The following is a 26,579-nucleotide window of genomic DNA, read 5'->3' as shown; positions in this document are numbered from 1 at the left end:
TTTGGTTTCACTTCTCTTTTCAGTTACTCGTTTCAAGTTGCATTTGTGATGCAATGCAGTGGGATACTCTTCTGTGTTCAGTCCTGCCTTTTCAGCAAATGTTTCTGTGTGCTATTCTACAGGGAGGCACTGGAAAGACAAACAAAAGAGGCTCTGAAACTCCACAAAGCAGCCACCAAATTCCCAGTGGCATCAATGATACGTTCTCTGAGTCATGAGGAATCTTTACTAAGTGGCAGTATGCCTAGCGTGGACAAGTTATTAAACAGATTTCAGAACAAGATTTGGGAGTAAATCACTAAAAACATTGCAGACTATTATGTGACTTAGAAGGACGCTCATAGGTTCATGCTTCGAGTTGAATGCTTTTTGGGCCCTGCATCTTGAACAGCTCTTGTTGACACAGAGCCCGAGGTAAAGGCAGAGCAGTTTTGAAGTGTTCTCTGAACACTGATGTTCCCCACCTAGAATGCAACCCCCTAGAATTCGTTTAGTTTGTTGTCCTTAAAAAAGATGATTCCTAGGTTAGACTATCGATAGATAGGAGCTGAAAAGCACTAATGCCCAGTTTGTACAGATGACTTTTTATTCTCGTGTAAGGACTCCTGTTTCAACACTTAAATTTCTCTGCCTTTCAGGTGCTGCCAGTCCATTTCTCGGCAACCAGAATGTTTTAGCTTCTTCCATTCTCAGCACAGTGATGGAAAACTCAGCCTCTTCTAGTAGTGGTAGCAGTTCACCTCATAGCGTCTTCTGTTCCAAATATGAAATACATACTGGTTCTGAGAAAAAAGACATGAGTGGTGCTGGCAAAGAACACATGGAAAACGTCCTGGAAGAATACTCGCAGAAAGGTAGAGATGTGCAGAAGAAGCTGAATGAAGTGAGTTGCAAATTTGGGGCAGATTTTTAAGTATAGATGAGCTTTTGTTCTTTTTTGGCATTGCTGAGTCTTTGGACAGTTTTGCCAGCGCTATTTTGAGCAGCCTTTTGGCTGCTGTAAATTGTACTTGGCCGTTGTGATTCCCACATGTCATTTGACAGACAGAAATAGGCAATGGGTAATAATGTTGTTGGCACGATCCCTGTAACAGTGTTCCATGCATAATCAGTCTACCACAGCACAATGTGACTATCTGGTTAATTAAGAAATATTTTATAAAAAAAAAAACCAAACCAAAAATAATCTCTTAATTCACATACCCATGCTGCTCTCAGCCTTATTTTTTTTGGGAGGGCAGGGTGGTGGTGTCTGTATTCAGTATTTTGGTTGGTTTATCTTGGTGTGTTTTGGTTTTTGGTTTTTTTTGTCCTTTAGACCACTGAGCTACATGAACAACAGGAAATCAATTTAAGACTGATCATTGCTGATTTGCAGACCAAACTGATGGAAGTGCAATTGGAAAGGGATGTGCTTCAGGATACCAGGTACGACAGCCAAAGCAGATGTATTACGGAGAGTGTGTATATGGCCTTGGAGAGGCACACCACGTCTCCTAAGTGAGAAACTTGCCCTCAGGAATGAAAGCAATGAGGTGATGGGACTTGGTTTAGAAAATGGTTTATTACGTAGTTGTAAAAAACAGCAGTTAATCAATGTAAGCATTACATGTATTGGTCAGGATAAAAATCCATGTTGTGAATCCTGTTTTTTAAATTGTTTCTTTGGTTTCCCAATTCAGACAAAAGGAATCCCAGAGCCAAGAGAATGTGAAAATACAGCTAAAAAATACTATTCAGGAGCTGGAAGCTGCCAACCAGCTGCAGGAAGAGATGCTGAGGGAGGCTGACAGTCAAACTGAGCATCTGAAAAAGATGGTACACAGCCACGAGGAAGTACTTCTGGAACTGCGTGGCATCCTAATGGACTATGAAGACAGCACAGGCAAGAAACTGTGTGCGCATGAGAATATTACTAGCCTACACATCCAGAACCTGAGCACAGCATTTGCTGACGTTCTGCGAGATTTAGACTCAGAGGTGTCATACCTCAAAGAGAAGGTTGTCCTGGTATGTGAAGACAGTGCTACTTTTCTTGCCAACACACTTGTGTTTGTTTTTTAGGAAATATTTTTGAAAACTCTGTGAGCTCCCACCTGAACTGGCCTCAAGGAAATGGTTATGGCATAAAGAGGCACAAATGCTGCTTTGCAGCTGAGGTGGCAGGTGCTGGTACACCAACCTTTTACACGGTCCCCAACTTGAGATTGGGTTTATTGCTGAGATTTTACCTGCATTGTGCATGTTTTCACAGTTCAAGGTGGAAGCATAAGGAAGGAATGACGCTTTGAAAACTACTGTTTAGACCATCTTTTCTTTAGGGGTTAGCATTATTATCTGTTTACAATAGGTGGAAGAAGAACTTGACTCGTTGAAAAAAGATTCACAGACGCAAAACCAACTACTGCTTCAGCAACATCAACATAGGTACATGTTCTCCATTTATTTATTCGTAAAACATAAATAGATATTTTTTTCACATTCCACAGATAATTCTTTTCTGATGATGATGTCTGGGGGGAGTGCCCGGGGGGCAGCAAGCGATGTTTTTGAGGACTTAATAATTGTTCCATTCCAGATGTTTATTTGCTCTAGACTTTGTGCTGCTCTTTCCTTCCACGCTGGCAATTTCATGTTTTATTTGCTGCCTCAAAAAATACTATTTTGGAAGAATCTGTACACCTTACTTTTGTAAGTGTAATTGGTCACTTAAGTGGACATCTAGAATTTGTTGGGAAGCTAGTTCCATTCTTAAAAGACTGAAAGCGGTCACTTTGGTGGTTACATCAGCTTTTTCTTAGTAATTTCATTAACAGCTTTGTCCTTCCTTGTTCAAGTTGTAGTTTCCCCAGCTATCCACCTGCATTATACAGTAATCTGTTCAAAATAAAAGGGTCATTAACTCGATACGTAATATTTCATTCACAATAGAACATCAAAATGATTGCATTTCTGACTACTGGAAAATCTTATTACCTCTTCAGTGGAGAAGTTATTGTTTGCCGAGACTTAAATTATAACCAGTATTTTCTTTTCAAAACAGGATTGGGTAGCTAATAAGTGAGCATGAACAGGAGGTGGCAGCACTGCCTGGTAAAGCTAACAGTGTACGCAGCAATGCAAATAATATCCAAAGCCAGATGGAGATCATTCAGTATGTTTTTTGATGATAGTGTAGAAAACGTTAAGAGTAACCTTAATCGTAGAGAAAGCTTATGCTGCTAGTATATACTCTGCCCTCCACTTTTGGTTTCTTAGTGTCTTTGTCTAAAGAGTTAAGCAGTCCTTTCATAAATTATTGAATGAATTAAAAAAGGGAAAAACCAAAAAATCATGAAACCATGCTATATAGAGTGAAGGCAAAATAGCCATGCGTTAGGCACACTCTGAGAATTGGGAGACTCAGGCCAGTTCTATTCTCAGGCTGCTGCGGTTCAGAAGAGGAGTAAGGCCAGCTAAATCAGTGGAAGCTTAAATTGGCTTGAACCGTCAGATCTGTTCTTGCTACCAGCTTTTGCAATGAGCAGTCTCTGTTATCTGAGTTGTGAACGGTTTCTGTAGAGTATGTGGCTAGAGTTAAGGGATGAAGAGTACATAAGCCACAAGAGCTGTGGCTGAGTGCAGTTTGAGGTGGCTGCATTGCACCGTGACCGTTGCCTTCTAAATGTTCTGTGGGTTTGGATACAAAATTAGTTTCCAGCAGCATTATTGGTTGAATCACAAACAAGAATGGCTAAACAGTTGGGTGGTTTGCATGCGTGTACACATAGTAACGAAGAGTAATTTTAAAGAAAGGGTAATTTTCATTTGGGATAAATAGCTGTGTTGATACTGTTGACTTTGGTAACAACTGTGTGAGAAAAAAAAGACACTAATTCTCAGCAGCCACTTGATGACTCCGATGCTCAATATATTGGTAATGAGGATGTGCCATGCAGTGTTGCAAACGTAAGATGAGATTTAAATGTCAATATGCATTGACATTTGGCTTGCATAGTTGAGGCCGAATAGGTGATAGCAAAATGCTTCTGGGTTCTGCTTGTGGAATAGTCGGGATGCATTTGAAAGCAGCCTTAGCCTTCTTAGAACTTGCTTGAAAATAAATGAGTTACCATCAGGAATAAAGATAATCAAGATTTCACTTTATCTAATTTTATGAGGTAGGTTTCAGAGAGCAGATCTAATCAGTAAGAAGGTGCAATTTTTACGTGATCCCACTGTGAATGTTAATCATGCTTCAAAGCAGTGAGTTTCAGTGGCGATACTGAATGCAGTGGAAACAACCAGAAATGTTTCACACTTTCATGGTTCTTACAGCTTATAATTTCTCCACCTAAAACTCTTCCTAGAGAACAAACTAGAAACCAAAATTCAGTGCACGCACATCAAGTGAGTCACCTGGAATCTACAGTTTCTCAGCTGCGTTCTGAATTACGAGAAGCTAAGAGGATGTATGAAGACAAGGTATGTATGGATTTGCGTGTTAGCATTAGTGCCAGTGAAACTGGATATGTGGATATCTGAAATGTTTTGGATACATAAGGGAAGTCTTTTGATAAGGAATTGCTTCAGAAGAACCTTTTGGACAATAACATAAATTACATTATCCTTAACTCTATTTGTTTGAATTATTTTTAAGAACAGGTTATCTTTCTGTAACACAAAATTGCTTTGCACAACTTATTGAACACAGAATAATTTTTCCGAATGTATAGAGAGCATACCACAAATGATGCCTTCTGGAAATGCATAAAATGATTCTGTACTACATAGATCACTCGCACGTGCAGGACAAGAACCATTGTTTCACTAGACCACTGGAGAATATATCAGCAAAAAAACAGGCAGTAAAAATAGCTTCTTATTTAAGTCTTACTGCCCAGAAGAATGCTTTGGTAACTTTGGTAAGTGGTAGGATGGATGGAAGAACATGGAGATTACAGCAGCGCTTGAGAAGCACTCAGGTGCACAGAGGTACTCCATTGTAAGTTAAGAATCGTTAATGTTTCATTGAAATCGAAAGGCTTCAGGATATAATACAGGCAGAAAAAGACAGGCTGGCCAGCACCTGTGTATTCCAGCCATTTCTTAGCCACACTAGAAAACATTAGTCTTGACAAACTTTTTTTACCACGCTTCTCCCCAAAGGCCGACTTTTTTCCAGGTACTGCAGCAGGGAATTGCTGCAGACAAATGGAGAGAACTTCTTACAGTCCCACCCCAGAATCTCTGCCATGTTACTAACTGCAGCATTTATATCCCGTTTCCATATCACATCTGCTGTGTCTTTTACTTACTTCACTGCTTTGGATTCCAGTTTTATAAACAATTTGAAAATCTTTAAATTCTTTCTGATATTTGGGGAAAGGTAATTCATGTTTTCCTTAGAAAATGACCTGAAAACAGTTGCTATCCATTCCCTTTGAAAATTAGCGGAGCTGACGATGCAGAAATGCTTGATGGATCCAAATCCATCTTAGATTACAAGTCATGAGGATTTAGGCATCCTTCTCTAAATACTATTGGAAAGGGAAAGTTAAGGTCACAGGAGTGCCGTGAAGTTTGGCAGAGCTGATAGTCTCTGATCCAAAAAGGTCTGAGACTGGAATGGCAGGGATGTGCGGGTCAAGCCTTGTGGAGCCATGCTGTACGTGTGCTTGCACCGTAAAGCAGAGCAGGAAAGCCAGTGTGTTTTATCACTTCTGTAGGTTTCCACATTTATCAATTCCATTGATTCACATGTATCAAAACTCACACTAGTCAATTCCAAAAGTGACTTCACAGCATCATAACCGAACTATGGAGAATTTGTAAATTAATCTCCATTACTGTATTTCATGCTTAAGGAAGAGTACAATATACGATATGCTTTTCATGTTAGGTCTATTTACTTGAATTCTTTTGATTTGAATCATGCAGTGCACAGCGTAGGGTCATATCACATGTATAGCGATAATTGTAGTGTATATTCGTTAGGCATATTCCCTTTCATACTGTTTACCTCATAACAGATGTAAAATTGGAAACTGGGGATCAATTTAAGGCTATTTTTCACAGTCTCCCGACTCCAAAAAATGCTGGGTTTGTATATCTATAAGAAAATATACTACTTGGTCCGATAAAAATTTGCTTTTGAACAGAAAGTGTAATACACTGAATTGCTGGGGTAGACATTAGCGAGAGAGAAGCTGGTAGCGGGAGATCATTTGATCTCAGGCCGTTATGTGAAGTCATTCCTGGGAAGGTGTGAGAGAGAATCTAAATAAAGCTTTTACAACTGTATGTCTCTTTTTTTTTTCACAACAAGCGCTCCTCCACAGCTTCTGTGGTAGGAAAACACCTTAGCAACTAAAATTTTCAAGGGAGTAGGTGAAAACTAAGGCCAGTGTAAGTTGTTGGTACCAGATAGTTACAGCAGGCAGAAAATCTGGCACTTGTCTTAGTGGATATAAATGTAAATACGTAAGTGTTCTGTTTGGATATGTCTGTGTTAATATCTTTATTAAAACATGTTGTAGACGGGTCCATCATCTCATACGCTGCCAGAAGTTGCATCCTTTCAGAGAAAGTGATTACTATTTCAAGCAAAACATGTTTTTCTGTAGATTTTTTTTTTTTTAATGTATTCCTAGGGAAGGAATATACCTCCCTGCCTTAGCTACATAAAAACTGCTGTTAGGCCTAGGTGTGTCTGAAGAACTTCACTGTATCATTAAGCACAAAGCGAATATGGCTGAATATATGCTTGGGACCAAATTCTCCCTAAATTAGCTTAGTTGTACAGGAAAGGCCTTGTGTGAGGACAGCTCTTTCTGTCGCTGTCTCTGAAAGCCCTGTTGATAATGTTGTACACAGTCACTGAGCTCCCTAGAGGGTGTACTTCAGGCTTAGATTTTCTGTGGAAATACAGAGTAGTTGTGTAAAGAGGGATTCAGGGAGAAGTGATCTAGGATTTACTGAGATTGCTCCTCCTGATGGAGGGCTCCACAAGATGAGTGAAACCCCTTTCTAAAAGGACCTCGGGCAAATAAGGAAGAAAAGGCCCTGGTAGTGTCCTTCCGCTTAGGCATTCGAGCTCTAGGAAGAGAAGATTACTGATTTTAGTTGATTTTGAGTGAGAAAAACTTCATAAGAACATCTTCAGAGCTTTCCTTGAAAACATCCTGTCATATCATCCTAATGTTCCCAGCCCCCATTTGGTGAAAGACACGAGGTTTTGGGACTAGCCCTGCATAAATGTTCCATTACTAATTGGAAAGAATTAAGCTATCGTTATAATCAGCTGAAGGAAAGAGGGGGTGGGGGGCAGAAGAGGAAGGGAAGAGATTATTGCTTTTGTCACAAACTGAAGAAACATTTTTAAGAAAGTAGAAAGGAAAATGCCCAGGTTTTGGTGTTAGCCAAAAGAGAGATTGCAGATCCTGAAGGGTTTATTAGAAGAGTGCTGTAGGAGATTTTGTGTTTTTTCTCATTGAATGATTACATATAAATTACACTTTACTTATATTGGCTTTTCTAATTAGTAGTACTGCAAATCAAGCAAGGAGCTTGAGCTTTTTTTTCTAAAGTGGCATTTGTCCCATTCCGTTCAATGTTTACCGTGTAGGTAAGGAATTTTTGAAGAGCTGTGTATCAGGGTGGAAGACAGTTCATTCTTGGGAACCTCAATTAGTTCTGCAATGAAATTGAACTTAATCACTAAAAGAAGTCAACGCGATTATAAATACGCCTAGGGAATAACTCTCCTGAGCTAGAAGATTACGTTTGGACTTCTTTCAAGTAGAACCTGAAGAAATTCAATGTACTATTTAAAATAGAATATGTTAAGGTAATTCTTAATGAATATTTGTCTTGATTCTAGGTCAAAGATCTTGAGAAGCAGTTGCACCTAGCTCATTCGGAAATAGCAGAAGCTCAGACAGAACAGGATCAACTCAGCCAAGGATCTGGGAACCTGAATGACCGGATTCATCAATTGTTGGTAAAAACAAGTGATAGTATTGAAAAAAATCTTGCTTTCTAAAAGCCTCTCCTTACTGCTGATGTTCAGATTTGCACATTGCTTGTTTCCAAAGGGCAGCAGCCTCCTTATAATTAAGTTTGAGGAATATTTTTTACTAAAAATTTGAATTAGTTATGAAGAAAGTTTCCCCAAAGGCCTTTGCCGTTAGCAATACTGGCCATTCAGAATTAAGATTAGCTTTGTCATAAATTCAAAATCCTTGAATCCTATGCAAATCATATTAAAGATGCTGAGCCGCCTTCGCTTTAACCTCACAATTTAGATTGCTGTGTTGAGGAACCTTGGTCCTTTAACATATTTTGCAAGACCTGTCCAAGATTTTCTTAACAGCACTAAACATTCCTTTGTAACTGATTGAGAATGTTCACAAAATGAACATACAGTATAAAATAAATAAATAAATAAAATTGCCACACAAGTCTGGTTTCATCACAACTGGCTTAATGTACTATAATTAGCCTTGCCTTTCTTCTTACATAAGATTATTCCTTAATGACTGAAGTTTGGGATACTGGTTTGTGTGGTTTCATTAGATTTGTTGGCCAGTTAGTGTCACGGTGCTTTTGAAGGAGATGTTGAAATGATTTCATTCCTTATGGTGTTCTCCTGTTCAAGAATATGTTAGTGTAAATCTTTTCCTACAGGTTGTACGTAGCTCTAGAGAAGACTGAAGTCAGAATAATCATTGCGTAATTGAAGGTTAGGGATCTAATTTTAGGATTCCTTTTTTTGCTGTGTGGTCGGCTCATGTTTTCATTCAGCCATTCTCTGAGCTTCCTACTTAGTTCTCTACTTTAACAATATGCAGCTAGTTAACAATAGCAAAAGTTAGGATTAGAAGTTAACCTATTGATAATTCAGTTTGGGCACATTTTAAATACATATTTTTTAAATTAGTAGCTCCAAAATGTGTATGTTCATCAGTTTTAATATTATTTACATTTTAAGTTGTCATTTATGATTTAAATTACGTACTGTTACGATTCTGTCTCGTGTGGAAAAGATATAAGCTCTGGAGCAGATGTGACAAATTACTGCATGAAATGAAACGAGCAATGAACAATCGTTAATAGTGGTAAAGAGCAGCTCTCCTTGGCATGTAATGTAGTGCTTCATTGGTTTTCATTTGATGTAGACACAGTATAATCTTTTTTCATTTTCTAGCTTGTACTGATTTTATGATAGATATAAATGACATGAAAGGCTTCAATAGCGTTGTAGCAGCAATATCTAAAGTTGAAAGTTACTGCTTTGTTGGAAGAAAACGTGTAGGAGGTATCAGACTAGTCTAGCCAATGTTCCTCTCTTTTGCTAAGTGTAAATCCACGCAGTAGTCCCTATTCAGATAGGTGACTGTAATTGAATGTTGCGAATGAGAAGAGAAAGAACAAAAAAATCCTGAATGTGATTGAAGGCGGGAGATGACTTTAATGTCTTGTAGACTGAGCTTCATAAAAAAGAGATAGAACTAAGTCTAGAAAAAGAGCAGAACAAGCGATTTTGGGATCGGAACACGGACAGCAGCGTCGCCATTGACCATCTAAGGAGAGAACTGGACAACAAAAACATGCAGTTGCAGCGCATGGAAAACACGGTGAAGGAAATGAGGACTGAATGTCACAGACAAATGGAGTGCCAGGTTGGTGAGCAGCTGCAGCGTGATGGTGTTCAGGATAGAAAATGCGCGTGCTGGGGGCTGTACTTCAGACAGGAATACTTTAACTCCAGTTACCATGGTTGGGTGGCCTCTGGAGCTCATGTGCCAACATTTTTCTTCCAAAGATGCAGATACATGAGACAGTCAGAATTTGTAGATTTTTTTTCTATTAATCTGACCTGTCCAGCCTTCATTTCTCTTTACTGATGAGGAAGTAGAAGCATTATTTTCCATTTTTATTTTTGACATACTAGGCTTAGGAGAAAATGAGTGTTCTGCTGATAGTGCGTTTGATTTTGACTGTAAACCTCCGAAACAACAATTTTGTAAATTTCCAGAAAGTTTGATGCTGCCAGACATAACAAACAAACTATTGAAGGTCCTATTTTCAGTAGCGAGCACCTCTGTAAGAATAATTAGTGAATTAAAGGCCTTCCTAATGCCTTACTTTATGTAGTGCTTAATGAAAACATAATGAAGTTTGTGTTTGTAACCCTAAGCTGAATGCAGTGCTATGTCAGAAAGAACTACTTCTGACAGAGTAGATTGTTAAACAGTGACTTACAGTACATTCCCCTTTCTTTAAGACATCAGCCCCTCAAAAACGAGCTGTAATTAGGTAACCCAGTTTGTATAGTGAGTAAAGATCAAGTTAATTCCTTTACTTTCTAGCAAACCACAGGCTTGTGGTACCTCACACATCATTCTACATTTTGTCAATTCATTCCTTCTTCCTTTAAAATCTTACCATCAGGAAGTTCATTCCTTTCTTCTGTTTCTATTTTGTACTGTCAGTGGTTCTCGAGTCACTGTACTAGGTGCTTTAAATGGCGCACATGGCTGCCTGCAGGAAAATTAGTAATAAATTTTATTCATATACATGTTTATTTTTTTTTTTTTCCAACTTATAGTGCAGTCAGTTGAGTTTTAACACTTGAGTTTATTTAACATCAACTGCTCTACATTTTTTACTAACATTGCCGGTTTGCTCATTTTTTTTTTAACATCAGTTAAACATTTTTAATTTTTTATGATTAGAAAAACAATATTCTAAGCGATACTTCATTTCTTAAAATGGAGACAGAGGAAAGAAAACCAGAAGAATCACACGTTGTTATAGACCAGACCATGCTGACCTAATTTTTCTGTAAAAGTCAGATGTTTAAGATGAGCTATAGAAAACTAGAAACGTGACAGGAAATTCTGAAGGTAGAAATGAACGTTTCTCTTGGTTGATCCTTGTATTGCTGTTATTCAGATGGCTGCAATTCAGGAAAAAAATGAAAGCGTTGGAAGAATCTCATCTTTGACTGTGCAACTGGAGTCAGCCAAGGAAACACTCTGTAAAGTTAAAGAAGATCTTGCAGCCAAACAGATCGATTTGGAGACTGCTGAGAAAACAGCGTCAAATCTGACGGCCCGTCTGCAGGAGAAAGAGAGAGCCCTTGAAGTTACCAGTGAGGAAATCAAGAAGCTGCATTCACAACTCGGCAGTAGGATACAGGAGCTCCAGCATGTAAAGAACGAAGAGGACTGTTTACGCAATGTACAGTCAGAGCGTGAAACGTTGAAACTGCAGCTGTTAGAGAAGGAAAGGATTGTTGAGATCTTCCAAAAGCAAATTGATAACATGACCCAGATCGTGGGCCAGCACAGTCGAACTGCTGGAGCAATGGCAGTTGAGAAATCTCAGCTTATAAAAGACATAAATGACTGGAAACTTAAAGTAGAAGAACTTAAGGTGTGCAAAATGATGCTATATTTATGTCTCTGTAAGACAGTAAATGTTTTCTGTTTTTAAATCTGTACCTTAATGTGCTAGTGCTGTGGTTTTAAAGCAGGTCAGGCAACGCAGCTTGAATCCCAACAGCACTAGAAGAGTTAGTGGTCAGAGAAGAATAATGCTATCACATTACCACCAAAAATGAATAATTCACTGGTGTGAAGCAGTTTCCAAAAGGCTTATGAAAGCTGGAATATAATGTGCGTCCTCAGCGATAGAATTGTCCACACCAGTAACAGAACCAGAAATACGAAGTGTTAGCAAGAAATAACAGAGAGTGAGCACTCGGAATTCCAAGCTGAGCTGGTTATTTCTCAGACAAGAATTACAGGCTGTGGTAGTCTTACACAGGTCAACATCTTCTGAAAAACTTCACTGCAGATAGGGAACTGCATCCTCTTCTGTGAGAAGATAATTCAGCGCTAGGAGTGAACATGGAGGTAGCGCTACAAGAGGATGGAAAGAATTTTTGTGTACACCTGGTAAGGTTAAACAGGCTGTGAAGCCATCGCATCAGATTCTGTTGTGCCCCTTTTTGCCTGGATTAGCAATTTTCACAAAAACGATTTGTTTATTTTAGTCTGTCTCTCTTTCCTGCCCCAAACTCTGGCAACTGAGATTTAAAGTAATGACGATGTCTGCGCATCTTTGTGGTTATTTTATATAATTACGTATATTACACATAATTACTTTTGTTTTTTGTGTAAGTAGATTGCAAAGGATGAGAAGGAAGCCAGAATACGTGAAATGGAGGCCAGACTGAGCGAGCTGGAACTGGAAAAGGTTAAACTGGTCAACACATGCAGTGAGAGACTCCATGCGCTTAATGATATGAAACTGGAAAAAGACCAACTAATGAATGAACTCCAGGCCGGTCGGAGGGAGCTGGCAGGCCTTGCAGGTAGGGAGCCTCAACTTAGCTCAGCTCTGATAGCTGCTAAATTGGGTGGATGTTAAAAATAGAGGAGCAGTTTGCTTGCTGAATCCAAATAAGGTTGCTGATACAGCAGAAGGGTCTCTACCAGCACAGGGCGGTCAGATTGCTTCCCGGAGCTAAGTCATGGTTTGGGATTCTGGCACAGAGTGATGGGAATACAATCTTTATGGCGGCCTCTCACTACACTGAGCAAAAACACTTAAACCTTCTGACTCTGGAGACCAAAGGAGCAGATCTAGTAAATTACAAAATAGAAACTTGACCACTTTTTCATTTAAGAGCACTAGTGGATCCCGTTAACCATCTGTGGTCAAATTACAGTGGAACTTTGTTTGTGTTTTGTTGTAGTTTTGCTACAGCGTTATTTAAAAGTTTATGTTTTAGCTCCTAGCACTGTTTTCCTACCTAATGTGTGGGGAAGCTGATCAAGATAATATTTAAAAAAAAAAAAAAAAAATCAGGGGCTGGACCTAAGGCAACCATGAAAATTCAGGGAGATCCTCTGTGAAATCTGCGCTGCAGACAGACAGATGATACTCTTCACGTCGTTTGCTCTCTACAGCTCCCTGTGCTCTCAGAAAACAGCCATTGGTAACTTTATAACTCAGCTATACTTCTAAAGTCGTGAAGTTTTGTAAGAATTAAACAGATGATACTGTGATTTTACATGGAAGGTCTGTCGTAGTTTTGTATGGTACTGTCAGGGTGAATGAGGTATAAGAAAGGCTTATTGGAGCAGATGACCACAGAATTAGGGCCAAGCTGGCTGGCTTGTAGCGGAGGAGTTGAAGGGAGATCTCAGAAGCGGAGTTGCGGGAGAATGCTTGAGAAATCAGATCAGTTCAGACATAAGTCTGGTTATAAGTGTGGTTGGAGAGAAGAATGACCAGGGCAAAATGCACCTCACTAATACCGTTAACTTTCACAATAGGCAGTTGGTTCTAGCAGCAGGAACGCAGCAATGTGGATTTATATCACTTTCTTGAACTGTTGCTTTGGCAAGCAACCAGAGAACACATTTGGTTTTGGTGAAACAGAAGCTTTTGCTGACATGCATTTGTTATCAGTGGATGTTATTTGCTTTATGTCTTAGCTATCTGCACATCTAATGCTCCTTTAAAGAGAGTAGGCAACAGATCACTAATCTTAGTCTACAAGAATGATGATTTTTGTCACTATAATTTCAATCTTTACTTACTTTCACCAGAGGGTTTGGAAGATTTGAAGAGAGATTACCAGGATAAAATCGAGGAGATGGAAAAGACTGCAAACAGACTGAAAATGCAGTTGAAATCTGCCCAAGCTGAACTAGAACAGACCAGGACTGCTCTAAAGATTATGGAGGGATCTGATGGCCATGGTAATTAGGGATTGCGCTTCCCAAAAATCACACGCGTTTGTCTTTTTAACAAGAGGATTTTTGTGAGTATTGATCCCTCAGTAGATGTATAGTAATACTCCACATATTTTTTTGAAGTAAATAAACAATATTGCAGATGAAAACATAGTTTTATTTTACCATTTACTGCATACTGTAAAACTTAAACCATGAGTTGAGTTTTCTCAGGTGATCTTTATGCATGCTGCCAGGGAATGCTGTCGTCTTGTGTGCGTGATGAGTCTGGTGCCACCACCTTGGACAAAACTCCAGTTGACTCTAATGGGTGGTTTCCAAACATAAGTGACTATGGGATCCTGGTTCAACTTATTCTAATATATTGCTGATAACTGACTTGCAGAGTTTTTTGGCAGAACTCAGAATGCATCATCAATGTTGTTAATTGAGAACTAACCTTGTCTTTTACAGCCATGAAAGTTGCAGTGGGAATGCAGAAGCAGATCACGGCCAAGAGAGGACAGATAGATGCATTACAGATCAAGATCAAGTTCTTGGAAGAGGCAATGACAAATGCAGCTAAGGTCACAAGAGCTCCGTGTAAAAGTATTTAACTGTATCTAGAGAAATTTTTCTTCAGATAAATGCACGCCCAAAAGCACAATTGGCCAAAGAAGGACCAAAGAGAATTTTACTTGACGTAATGGCCACCTTCACTGTCCTCCTGGTAGCATGGGTGATTAATACAAATCTTTCCAAAAAAGTTGCAGAAGACAAGTGCTGATAATGTAGTAGTTACAAATTCTTGACTTGTACTTTGTTGTCCTTATTTTGAATTCAGGAGAAGCATTACCTCAGAGAAAAGAATAGTAAACTAAGTCAAGAATTGAGCTATATTACAGCAGAAAATACCAAGATTGCTGGGGAGCTGGACATCCTGAGATCACAAGACAAACGTCAGAAGGAAAAAATAGCTAAGATGGAGACAGCCCTTGATAAGGTAATTTTAGGTAGCGGGTCAGTTCAGTGACACTTCTGGGTGCTTTCTTCTACAATTGCTGGGGAAGAGAAAATGTCTGACCTCTTACCTAGGTTGTATTTAGTAGGTCCTGTTCACGTGTACTGTAAAATACCTGAAGAGGTGTCTGTAGTTAAGACTGTCTTCTGGTTTTTTAGTGGTAAAATACTTCTATTTTCATTAAGAGAATTCTTGATTTACTCCTTACTAGCTCAGGTAAACACAAACTGCAGGGAATTTAAAGCAGATTGACCTTCCGGACCTTCCTCTGGCTCTTGGCACGGCTCCTTTCTCTGGCAAGAGAGTATTGTTCAATAAAACAGGGACTCCACTGGAAACGAATGTGAGCACACACTGACTCAACACACTTGTCCATGCTCGGTCTTTCTGGGATCTTAGTTAGCCAGCTGTGGGTCCCTCAGGGTGAGGGAAATTTTTAAGAACACGGTGTTGTTTCATTTGCCTTTTTTAGTTGAGGTTTCTGTTGCTGATACACCGGACTCATAAGGCTAGGCTCTACATTTTGGTCTGACTAGTACGTAAATCCCAGGTGCCCTACAGGTATGCTGCTGCTTTTCCGGAAGGAAGAGTCCTTTTCAGCTGCTCAGAATTCTAGTTTTTCAGGATGTAAATCTCCATGTAAGGTGGTGTTCTCAAATTCCTTTATTACTTTAAAAAAAATAATAAAATAAAAGTAATTGCGGTGCCTCCTCCCAAGCGTGGCATTTCTTACTTTAAATGCCTGATGCCGGAAACTTAACTTTGTAATATGTATCATTGTGCACAGTACTAGCTGGCTGACGGAGAAGCTGAGACACAGTGGGGGCAGGTGCTCCCTGAAAACTAGCCCATATGGTACACTAAATAACAATTCTTAGAAATTTGTAAAATTTGTGGTATGTCCTCTCCCAGGATGCTAGTACATTCCATGGCAGAGCATCTATTGTATAAGCATCAAAAAGTGTAATTGGCCATCTTGCTTATCGTGGATTGTTCAGAATTAAGTGTTCAAAAAGCTGCTGCTTGTAACCGTATACCCACAGTGCCTCGGGGAGCCTGCCCGTGCCTCAATGCCAGTCATAAAGAAGCACAGAAAGAGAGTCAGGTTTTTGCTTTAAAACCGAAGAGGAAACTCCTGCTGGAGTGATAAAAGCAGTCCGGTTTGTAAAGATACCTCTCGCTCGTTTTGTGCTCTGGCTTAGGGCTTCCTCTCTTCTTCTTGCTATCTTTCGCTCAGTGTAAAATAGCTACATTATTAGATCTTCTTACACCCTTTCAGAGTAAACTCGTTAAAGAAGAAAGACCATATGACAATTTAACAAAGAGAAGTCAATAAAGTTCCAGCCATCCTTTTTAAAAACATTGAGTATAGTTTTGCCTTGTTAACACAGTTGACTGTGCTAATCCCAGAGGTGTTCGGTAGGTCTAGGACTGTCCCTGACAGGATTAGCTCCCTTCTGTGACATTATGGCGTGCATGTTATGGCTGCGAGGACCGTAGAACCAGTCAGTTGCTTTTGTAAGCCTATCAAGAATGGTCGTCTTGCAGTATTTCTGTACTGATCGTGGTAGATGAATACAGCATCCGTATGAGTACCTTGTTTGTTTCTTTATTGGAAAGAAAACAGGAAAGAGTGTAATCCACAGAAAAGTAAGCAAAATTAATTTATCCCTCTTCGCTCCTCTCTTACAGGCATCTGTGCAGTTTGCAGAATGTCAGTGCATAATCCAGTGTCAGCAACAAGAAGCTATGCGCTTCATACTGCAGCATACTCTAGATGTAAAAGTAAGCACGTTACTGAGAAGCATGGGTATGAAGTTAGATGCCTTTACTTTGCTTTAGGTTTAACCCTGTTTATTGCAAAGTACTGTAAAAAGTTTGTGTTTTGAAACCTTTTGTTGCGTGGAATACCTCATTGCTGCGCAAGTCATGTGCGTAATTTCAGCTACTTTGAAGTAGTATTTACAGTAAGTGCAAAAAAAAAAAAAAACAGCCACAGGAATATTGGACCATACGCTTCAGCTGCTAAGCTTTGATTTCAGCATTTTCTTGCATTTTCTTGCAGCCTTAGACAAATAAAAGCTAGAAATGTTCATGGCATTATTATGAAAAAACTAATTGGAGAGACAAGGTCTGTAGGGATGCCTTTTACTAGCGTAACTGTTAGAGACAGAAAGCACTAGCAAGCTTTCAGGCACCCACATCCTTCTTCAGGCCTGAAATGAAACCAGCAACCTTAAAGGTACAACATACAGTCCGGAAACAAGGGCTCGGAGTTTAATTTGATTATGCTAATTAGTTAGCACAAAAAAAATCATTAATTTTTAAGAAGCAGAGAGAGGTGTTGGCAAGGGGAAAGGAAATACGGTCATGAGGCATCTGGGACAGGAAAAGGAAGACATGTAATTGACATCTGTGGAGCTATGTAGCATTAGTGAAAGACAGGGTACAGAGAAACTAGTGCAGTAATATAGAGCCATTATCTCTATAAAGAGCCCAGAATTTTTATTGCCCAATAGATATAGTCCAAGCTCTATTTTTACTAATGAGTTTAATAGAGAATATTATTTATCTTTGCCTTACGTTATAACCATAGACTAAGGCTGCAATGAAACTACTACTATAAACAAATGGTACGCTTGGAACAGTAGTTGTCATAAGAAATTATCGTTAATTTTAGTGACCCATCCCAGTTGCTAGTTTTGAGTAAAAAGCGATGTTATATTCAAAATACAAGTCTGCATAAGCCATACAAAAATGACTTTATGTGAACAACAGCAAAGGTGGGGAATCTTGTATTCCAAGGAAAGAAATTCTCACCCAAGTGGGGAAAAAAACGTGCAGGAACTGTGGGACAGTTGAATTTTGTAGTGGCCCTGAGATGCCCTCCGCTGGAATGGTTCCAGAGCATATGTTAAAATTCTGGATATAAATGGAACTGCCACTCTTGCACCCAGTTCAGTGACTAAAAGGGTTATGTCTGAGCATACCTAATAAATAACAGGAAGTTTTTTGAGAATTGAATGTTGCATGTTATAAAAGACTTGACTAAAAGAGATCCCCTGCTACAGAGGGCCTGCTGTCTATACCCATTTATTCCGCTTAGCTGTGCTTGGTTATTCTGCTTGGCTAATGTTTTTCTGCAGGAACTGCAGGGCCCGGGCTACTCCTCAGCTTCTGCTTCAGGCAAGCTGCGGCGCATGGTGCCTCTTTCCCACCTGCGCTCTGCTGTTGTGCCACCTTCCTGGAACTCGGCCAGCTGTGCCCCTCCTGTGAGTACTGGCCTCAAAATGGGAAACGGCACGGGAAACGGGGATATTCCAAAAATGAAAAACAACGTGGAATGCCTAAATGGGAGAGCATCTCATTTAGTAGTGTCCAAGAGAGAATTCTTAACACCAAAGACCAAATCATTTTCTGTAGCTTCTCGTACATTATGGCCTTCAGATTTTCTTTTTTTCCGTTTGCAAACTACGTGTAAAAACCAACCAGACAATAAAAAAATCGATAGATCGTAGTAGGAATTTATCTCACTTTTATCACCAATAGCATTTATAAACTATTGAAATGCAAGGTACTGATCTGGAACTAGTTTTGGGTAGTTTTGGGGTTGCTGGGTTTTTTTGGGTTTTTTTTTGCTTGTTGTAAATTACTTGCATTTGGCAGTGACAGTGGACTTGTACATAGTTCCTGATAAATTTCATGATCTGACTGACCTGTAGTAGCTTTCAACGCTTAAATCTTTCTCCAAGCTGGCCTTCACTGATTTTGACCAATTTTATCCTAAAAGACACATAAATGCCCTTCCATCCTTTTGTTTTTGTACATCTACATTTAGATTTAAATTAGATGCTAGTGTCGTTCTAATTTTTCATTACAGAAAACATCAACTCAAATCTCTCGTGCAAAAAAAAAAGTAATCTTTTGGTATTTTCTGTACAGATTTTGTATAGTTCTTCACAAGGCACTAGAGGTCTTTTCATTCATTTTTACCTCAAAATCTGTAGGAGACTACAAGGCAGTGCAGATGTTTTTCAGTAATATTTTCTGGTTTACTTTCTGATGTGGTGACAAACATGTACATCAAGGAACAAAGGACAGCTAATTCTGTGAAATTCCTGCAGCATCAGGCACTCCTATTCTCTTTTCTTTGAGTTCATCAATTTATACTTCTGAAGAGAAAGTAGGAAAAAGGACCGATTTTAATGTCGTGCCACGGTGATGACCTAGCAGGTTGTAGGAGAGCTTGATTCAGGGTCTACTTGAATCTTTTTGGTTCCTACACGATTAGTTATTGTACAAAATGAAGCCGCTCCAACACTTGAGACAGAGACTCTACCTGGTCGGTAGCTTCCTTTCTTAGCTGGGATGTGGGGAAGAAGGATTTGCTCTGACTCAGTATCACATTGACCTATTATGAAGCTGAGGATTTCTTCTCTGTATAAGCTTTGCTGAATCTGGGGTGTTTCCATTGAAAATGACATTTTTTTTTTTTTAAGTGAAAACATGTTAGCTAAATGTTTCTAGCCAGTTCCATCCACGGGTGAAGCCTAAGCCAGTGGGAGCCAGCGCTTTGAACATGTGAAGTGCTGAGTAGTGTGAAAAATCCGGTTCTTCACAGAAGGAATGATTCTCTGAACGAGACCTTTGCCTCAAGTCCTCATCAGTAAAATTAGAATAATATTGCACTTCATCTCAGAGTGTGGCCGTGATAATAAAGTGGTTTATATTTGCAGACAACTCAGCTGTTACAGAAATCAGTGCCTGCAAAACACCCTGATATACAAGTATTTCTGTCTTAGAGCTGTGTTTGTGAACTAAAGAGTAATACCTGGGATCGCAGGTTAAAAAGGAGAAAACAGAGTTGTCACGTAAGCAAAGATTACTGGTTCTGAGTACTGACAAAGGTCATGGTTGTACTGGGTGGGGGGAAGCTTTCGTAATTAAAGGCTTATTTTAATGTTTTTGACCTTGAAACAGTAGTCATAACCTTTTTACATTTATTCAAAACGTAGATGTTAGCTATGTTCTCCCTCAGTCATGTTTAGTTGCTTTACACGTCTGTCACATAACTTTCCAGACAAGAGTGCAATCATATTCAGAGGGTATTTTGACGGTCATCAAGTTATCACGATCTAGCCTCCACCACTTCTTAATTAAAATTACAAAAAATCCGCCCTGTTTCTAACTGGTAAGGCAAGAGTAGAGGGAGGAAAAAACATATGACCTTGGATGAGTATAGGTAAGCATTGAAAAAGAGAGTACCTTTAGAACTATGTGTAACTGAATGATTTTATTTTTTTTTCATTTTTTTTTTCAGATGCCTTCCAAGCCAGGCATTTTGGAAGAGGAACCATTGCAGGATCTAAAGAGGATTGTTCAAGAACTAACAAGCTTAGACAATGACATTCCCGCTGTGGATCTTGGCAAGGAATACAGCGATGGTGGGAGAAAATCGCCTTTAGCAACCAGGAGGAATACAGTGTAAGAGTAATATACTATTACTTCTGTTGTGTGCTGTGTACTTGTATTGCCTTCTAAAACTAGGGTCTGGCCATCGACGTGCTTCAGGAGCAGTATAGGATGTCCTTTTGCAAGAAAGTTGGGGTTCTGAGTTAGCTTGACATAGTCTGAAAGCTTACAAAGCTTCTGCTGTTTGCCGGGTTCCTCAGATGCTTTAGGTGGTAGGGAAATAGAAGGCGATTACACCATTTGCCTTTATTGCTTGTTTTTTGGCGTTTCTGCTTTTTCTTTCATTTAGAATTCTTGGTTTTCTGCCTTATGTAAATTGCTCTAATACACTTTTTTTAGTGAACTGGTATAACAATTTTACAATGCCTTTTCTTCACTATTAGAATGTGGCTGCCATTGCACTCTGCTTAAAAAACAAGCTTATTTTGTAAAAATGTGAAATGCAGCAATCCTACTGGCGTGGCTTTTGCTGTGATTTTGACTGCGATATGTTTTCCCATGCAGGGAGACTGCAGCTAGAGACTCTGCTACTGAAAGCATCGTGGAAAAGGATTCCTTTGGACGGTGAGGAGTGCTTTCACTTGGCTGAGTAACCTGCTTATTAAAGTACTCATTTGCCATTCAGGTTCTAAGGCTTTTTTAATACAGCATCAGTCCTGAGCTTGTTTGTATTGTTTTATTCATAATGCTAAAAGCTTCCTGGGAATTAGAAAACAAAGCTGTGGTCTTACTTTGATCCCTCTAAGAATGAGCTCTGGAACTCTTTTACATTGTTTGCTTTTAATTTACATGTATAAGATCTGGAGGTTACATATGAGAGCTTCACGTTCTTAGCATAACACATCCAGAAGGCAAGTTTTGCCATCGTTTTCTTTGCAGGGATCCTTCATGCTTACACGCTGGAGATTCTCACTTCCAAGATGTTACCCTGCCCTTTGCATCCCTTGGTAAGTTTTCACTGGCCACATTTAAGGATGAATGTGCCCTATCAATGTCAAACTGGAACATTAGAGAATATTACAAAAAAATCTAGTCCAGGTACAGTATATTTTCTTAGGTCATTTACTCAGATACCTCTTAGCAGGTGGTATAACAGTCTCTATTGCACTTCCAGCTCCATGGAGGCTGATAACCAGCACACCTAGAATGGGTATCTTCCATGGTAGTTACTCATGAATAGCAATAGTCTTTTGTAATTAGCATGGATAATATTGTCAAAGTTTGGCACCTAAATTTAAGCTCCTGAATTCTGTATTCAGGTATCTAAATACGGATGTGCTTTTCAGAGGAGTTTCGTTGCAAATTCCCTTGATTTCCTTCCAAGTACTGGGTGGTCCAGTACCTTTTAAAACGTGGTAACATGAATTTAGCAACTTAAACAGAAATATAAGGATATGGCTTTGAGCATCAGGGTTTGAAGTTACTAGTTTTAGCCGCCTTCTGTTTTCTTGACCATAGATTATCCATTCTGTGAATTTTCTGTGAAATTTGCCTTCAGATGCTGATACATTTAATTGTTCTCTGTTATTATTTAATCACTGTGCTTCGGAGATAGGCTGGAACTCCTCTGTTTGTCTTGAGGAGTAAGTGCTACGGGTCCTCTTTTTATATTTCTGAGTATTAAAGAAAATGTCCTGGGTACTTACTGGCAGCTTTCTAGCAAACCTACTGCAACATCCAGGGATTTTTCCTAGCTTCCAAAATAGCTGCAAGTATGATTTTTTTATGTAGAAGATTTGAGAAGTAGTTGAACAAGGGGAGTTCATTAGAAACTCCCTGAGTTATTTTCAAGATGTCTCAGAAGGGGCATTAGGAGTAAGGAAGCAGACTGCAGGAAGAAAAAAAGAATTGTAGTAAATCCTCCCCTCATTTGTGACATTTTTTTTTTTTTTTTTACACACACACATTGTGTGCCATATATGTGAAAATCTGTTACGTAGTCTGATTGCATATTTCTCTGCATATCTTGAGTCTCTTCCTTATGACTCTTTCTGCCAGGAATTCAAAGCCTATCAATCAGTTTTTGGAAAGGAGGGAAATGACAGACCTGCGTAAGCATTGTTTTTTCTGCTTCTTAGACCTAAGTAATGAGATCCAAGTCAGGTGGTGTATGGGGAGTCTTGGGTTGTTAGCAGCTATGATGCTCCCATCACACTGTTTTGGAAGCAAATATAGAGTGAGTAGCCAGCAGAAAAAAAGCTAGCCCTGCTTTCTCCTGGACAGGTTTAGTGGCCATTCTTCACATGACAATCACTTCGACAGAAACAAGCATGTTTTGCAAAGAGGCTGTAGTCTCCTGCTACCTTGACTACTAATAAGGAGTGGAAAGGACGAAAGAGTGCGATGAAGGGAACCCGACTGTTTAACTGTTACAAAACTAACGTCAAAGCTGGTGTGGGGGTTTCTCTTCAGGTGTGCGCTCACTGCTTTTTGCTTGGCTACCTCCTAGGAGGTACATCCACCTTCTCAGCAGCTCCTCGTTATACAGTCTCCCCCAAGAAGGTCTCTCAGGAGGAGAGATACAGAGAAAGGTCTCCAGTACACTTGCTGTTAACTTCTCCGCCCGACGACCTTGCAGCTGGCCCCAGCGCTTCACCAGAGCACAGACCGTCTGCAAAGAAAGTTTTGTCTCCAGAGGGTGCAGCCTCAGTCCCCCAGATAAGTAAGTCTGGTCCCATTCACTGATCCAAAGAGCTTGGCTGGGTCTCTTCCCAGCCAGCACAGTGAGGGAGTGACATACTCCCTTTACAGTCTTTTATAGGTTACGATTGTGGTACCTCTACTTCATACGGCATTTATTTTTTTTATGTACCTTTGTAACACATCACTTACAGAATCCATTCGTGTTGCTGAAGTTAAACACTAGTGATTCTCAAACGTACGGGGCTGACACGGGATTGATCTTCCATTTGTGGTTCCAGCAAGTGTGATTACAGTATGCAGATTTATTGAAACATTATTTACTGATGGTTCATTTTAAAGCACTGCTTTAGTGGTTCTGGCCCACTTACCTAAAAGTAACCTGTTCTTGCTTACATCAGACTGTCTTCGCCTTGTCCCCATTGTCTTCAAGTAGAAGGGTTTTTCTGTGTACACGAATTGTGAGTAAAAATGTTGCAGCTAATGAATGTATCGTACGAAGAGAAGAGAAGATAATTCCATACACCACTAAATTTAAGAACTGGTAAATTGCTTTATTCAGGTAAAGAGACTGTAGGGATGTGTAGCATCAATATTTGCAGTAACAGGCAACGCAGTTGCCAAATATTACAAATATTGCCATATTTGTAATAGTTGTTCCTGTAACACATTTAGAAAAGTTCTGGGGTTCACTGAAAATATTGATGTAAGGCTATGTCTGTGTAGCTCTGAAGTGATAAAAATAAGCTTTCCTGCATCACAAGGTACATGTGATGATGATGAAGGTTTTCAAGGTAGTCTATTAATTACTTGCCAGCGAGCCAGGCTGTCAGGACCGCTTTATTACATGTAAGTGTCAGAAAGACTCCAAAATGAGGAGATGCGGTAGGAAAAATAGGTAAGCAACTACATTTTCAAATAATACTTACCGAATGCTATTTTTAAACAGTATGATTCTCTATTTTGCAAGGTCTGAAAATATGATTTCTCTTAGAGGACAGATGAGCACTGCAGGTAGGAGTGTAATAGAGACGTTGCATGCCTAGCTCTAAGCTAGCTCTGGTACAGGCAAAAATCTAACCGTAGGTCCAAGGAGTTCAAAAGGACTGATGTTTCCTGCTTCTCAGGTGGGAATTTTTTCTGTAATTTCAACCTGAGTCATTGCTCAGTTCAATGAGAAAGGCAAGTGGCATCACTTTTTTTGTTGTTGTCTTTGGGGTTGTTTTTGATTTGTTTGTTAATTTGGTCAGCTAGTTACCTCCTTCTCTGACTCCTCCCCCCCCCCTTTTTTTTTTCTTTGACTCTTTTTATTTGAGAATTGATGCCGTTAGCAAAAATGAAACAGTCCCAAGTTCTGGTTAGAAAAGGCTCCAGGAGACTGATTGTTTGTAAAGTACTGGTGTGACTGTCAGTGTACGGGTGTTAGTGTTCAGTCAGGCAAACACAATGCTTAATAAATTCTGCACTGGTCTGGATCTTCAAAGACTTGGAATTTCTGGTTTTATTCCTGGCTTTAGTTAAGTTACATCTTTCTGTACCTTAGTCTTCCATCTGTAAAATGCAACTGACGCTGCTGCTTTCCTTCGTACAACCCTTGCAGTTTTACTGGCAAAGAGGGACTTGGAGGTTGTGGACATAAATACTATTTTAATAACATAAATCACTTCTTCATTCCCCAAATGGGGTAATTCACAGGCAAAATAGAAATGCGATTGTATTTTCACTTGAACAGAAATACAGCTAAGTTAATAACCTTGTTGTCTTACTCATTTTCTTTGCTATTGGAAGTTTTATTGTTTGAAATCTTGTTTTCTAAGAACTTTACTTTAGATTGAATGTTTAAATAGTTTATAATGACTTTTTTTTTAAATCTGTGATAACATATTGATGAATAATTTTCTCACTAGCTTCTCAGCCCATGGAAACTAGTGAGAATACACCTAGGAGGCTACAGGACAAGATGAAAAGCCTGCAAAACCTGGTGGAATCATTGCAGATAAAAAACCAAGGTGCCAGAATTTACCAAAAATATCCCTATTTTATTTGAAATACCCATACTGTCCAGAAGCTGTTCTTGTTACCTGCCAAAGCGCGCTACCTGTGGTTTTGCATGAGGTCCATTTAGATATGCCTGTTTTACTAGCAGTACCCACTTCTACATTATCCTGCTTCTAGGAGAGTAATTAGATTAACGCCACAATGCACGGTTGCTCAGACCCTTAGCTCTAATAAGCTTCAAGATCCTTAACGTTTCAAATCACGGGTGCCCTCGTGTGCTGTCGTATCCAATTAAATGAAATTTTTAACAAGCTGATCACTCTTTCGTGGGAACTGACAGATACTCTGACAGCAGTAGACTCCAAAAACATAGTTTCCCAGCAGTGCCCTCAGAAGCGTGTCCTTTCTTGCTCTATTTTTTTTTTTTTTTTTTAAATCTGAGATGACCACAGTGACGATGGAGAACTTTCCATGTTCTCCTCCTGCTCTCTTTGAAGTCACTGGTAACATGCTCATGAACTCCTGTGGTGGCAGGATGTCAAGTGGGATCGAATTGCTTTTCTCTGCACTTTTTCTTATTGCACATTCCAGTTGCTTCCACTTTGCCCCTTTAAGTCTTGCTGCGTAGACTTGGGAAATCGTTATTTCCCCAGATCATACAGTGCACACATGTCAGGGACATATAAGTGGCCTGATTGAAGTAAAACTAATAAAATTATTTGGTGTGAGTGTTCTCTTTTTTTTTCTTTGCCATCCATTAATATCTTCAGTTTGCCTGTTTTTTATATCCACATAAAAATATATATTCATATCTGTAATATATCAAGAGTTAGTATATAAAAGAGATTCGTTTCCATGAGAGTCGGACCAAAGGTATTGATTTCACACCGTCCCCTAAGAGAGATTCTGAAATCAATAGCAGCATTGTCCCCCTACTCCAGCATTTGGCGCTTTGGCTTCACAAAGCGGGTGAGGTGGTGCCTGTTTATAACTAGGGTTTCTCTTTTCTGTTAAGCCCCTGCATATAAAGAATTGCAAACTACAGTTGCATTTGTAAGGGCTTGATAAGTATAACGTGCGGGAGGGTATTAGAAAGCTTCGGGTGTCTGCACCTGAGGCCCTAATCATTTTAACGTAAGGTGGTGTTCAGATAATCCATTCTTGCTGCTATTTTCAGCCGTGTCATCGATGACCAGAACTCAGGAAAAGAAGACAGGGAAAGCAAAGGAAAAGAAGAAAAAGCTATCAAAGTGAAGACACCTTATACATTAGTGATTACTTTCACGTATGTACATTGTGTTTAAAATATGTTATATTTTTAAAGATTAATAATAAAAGTTCTTACAGTTTTGTAATTCTTGCCTGGAACCGTGACACTCTTTACATTTTTTTTTTACTTTTAAATGAGTGGTAAGTACAGAGGAGTAGAAATAATTCTAAATACAGACTCTCTCACTGGCATACATTTTCAATAGCTGCGTGCTGTGAGGGACACTGGCCCCAGGGCACCGCTCACTGCTTCACGTTCCAGTACTTCTTCCATGTGTTCTGGATCTTGCACACCATTTCAGGTCCTGTTTTTTAGGAAGTTAGGTTTTGAAATGATTTGTTGGGTTTGTTGTTTGTTTGTTTGTTTCGTTCAACTTGGTTTCCCCTCCCTCCATACTTCATGTTATTACCTCAATAAATTCTGATTCATCTAGATGTCCTGGAAC

The 26,579-nt window shown here is 39.4% G+C and overlaps 1 protein-coding gene across 1 annotated transcript; it reads left to right on the top strand.

Annotated features, from left to right (window-relative positions):
• The first annotated feature begins 794 nt into the window (after positions 1 to 794).
• CCDC158 (coiled-coil domain containing 158) lies at positions 795 to 26,303 on the top strand. The gene is given in 20 exon segments (XM_054203912.1): positions 795 to 883; positions 1,319 to 1,428; positions 1,683 to 2,010; positions 2,351 to 2,427; positions 3,044 to 3,107; positions 4,318 to 4,464; positions 7,862 to 7,981; positions 9,465 to 9,662; positions 10,939 to 11,421; positions 12,175 to 12,364; positions 13,608 to 13,760; positions 14,208 to 14,320; positions 14,578 to 14,736; positions 16,447 to 16,539; positions 17,901 to 18,026; positions 20,075 to 20,238; positions 21,106 to 21,173; positions 22,676 to 22,888; positions 24,774 to 24,875; positions 26,042 to 26,303. Coding segments are annotated over 20 exon segments (3,072 nt in total). The 5' UTR covers positions 795 to 796; the 3' UTR covers positions 26,119 to 26,303.
• The last annotated feature ends 276 nt before the right edge of the window (positions 26,304 to 26,579 follow it).

This window comes from Rissa tridactyla, chromosome 5, assembly GCF_028500815.1.
Source record: "Rissa tridactyla isolate bRisTri1 chromosome 5, bRisTri1.patW.cur.20221130, whole genome shotgun sequence".
In the NCBI taxonomy this organism is placed as follows: Eukaryota; Metazoa; Chordata; class Aves; order Charadriiformes; family Laridae; genus Rissa; species Rissa tridactyla.
This window is presented reverse-complemented; position numbering and strand designations above follow the sequence as displayed.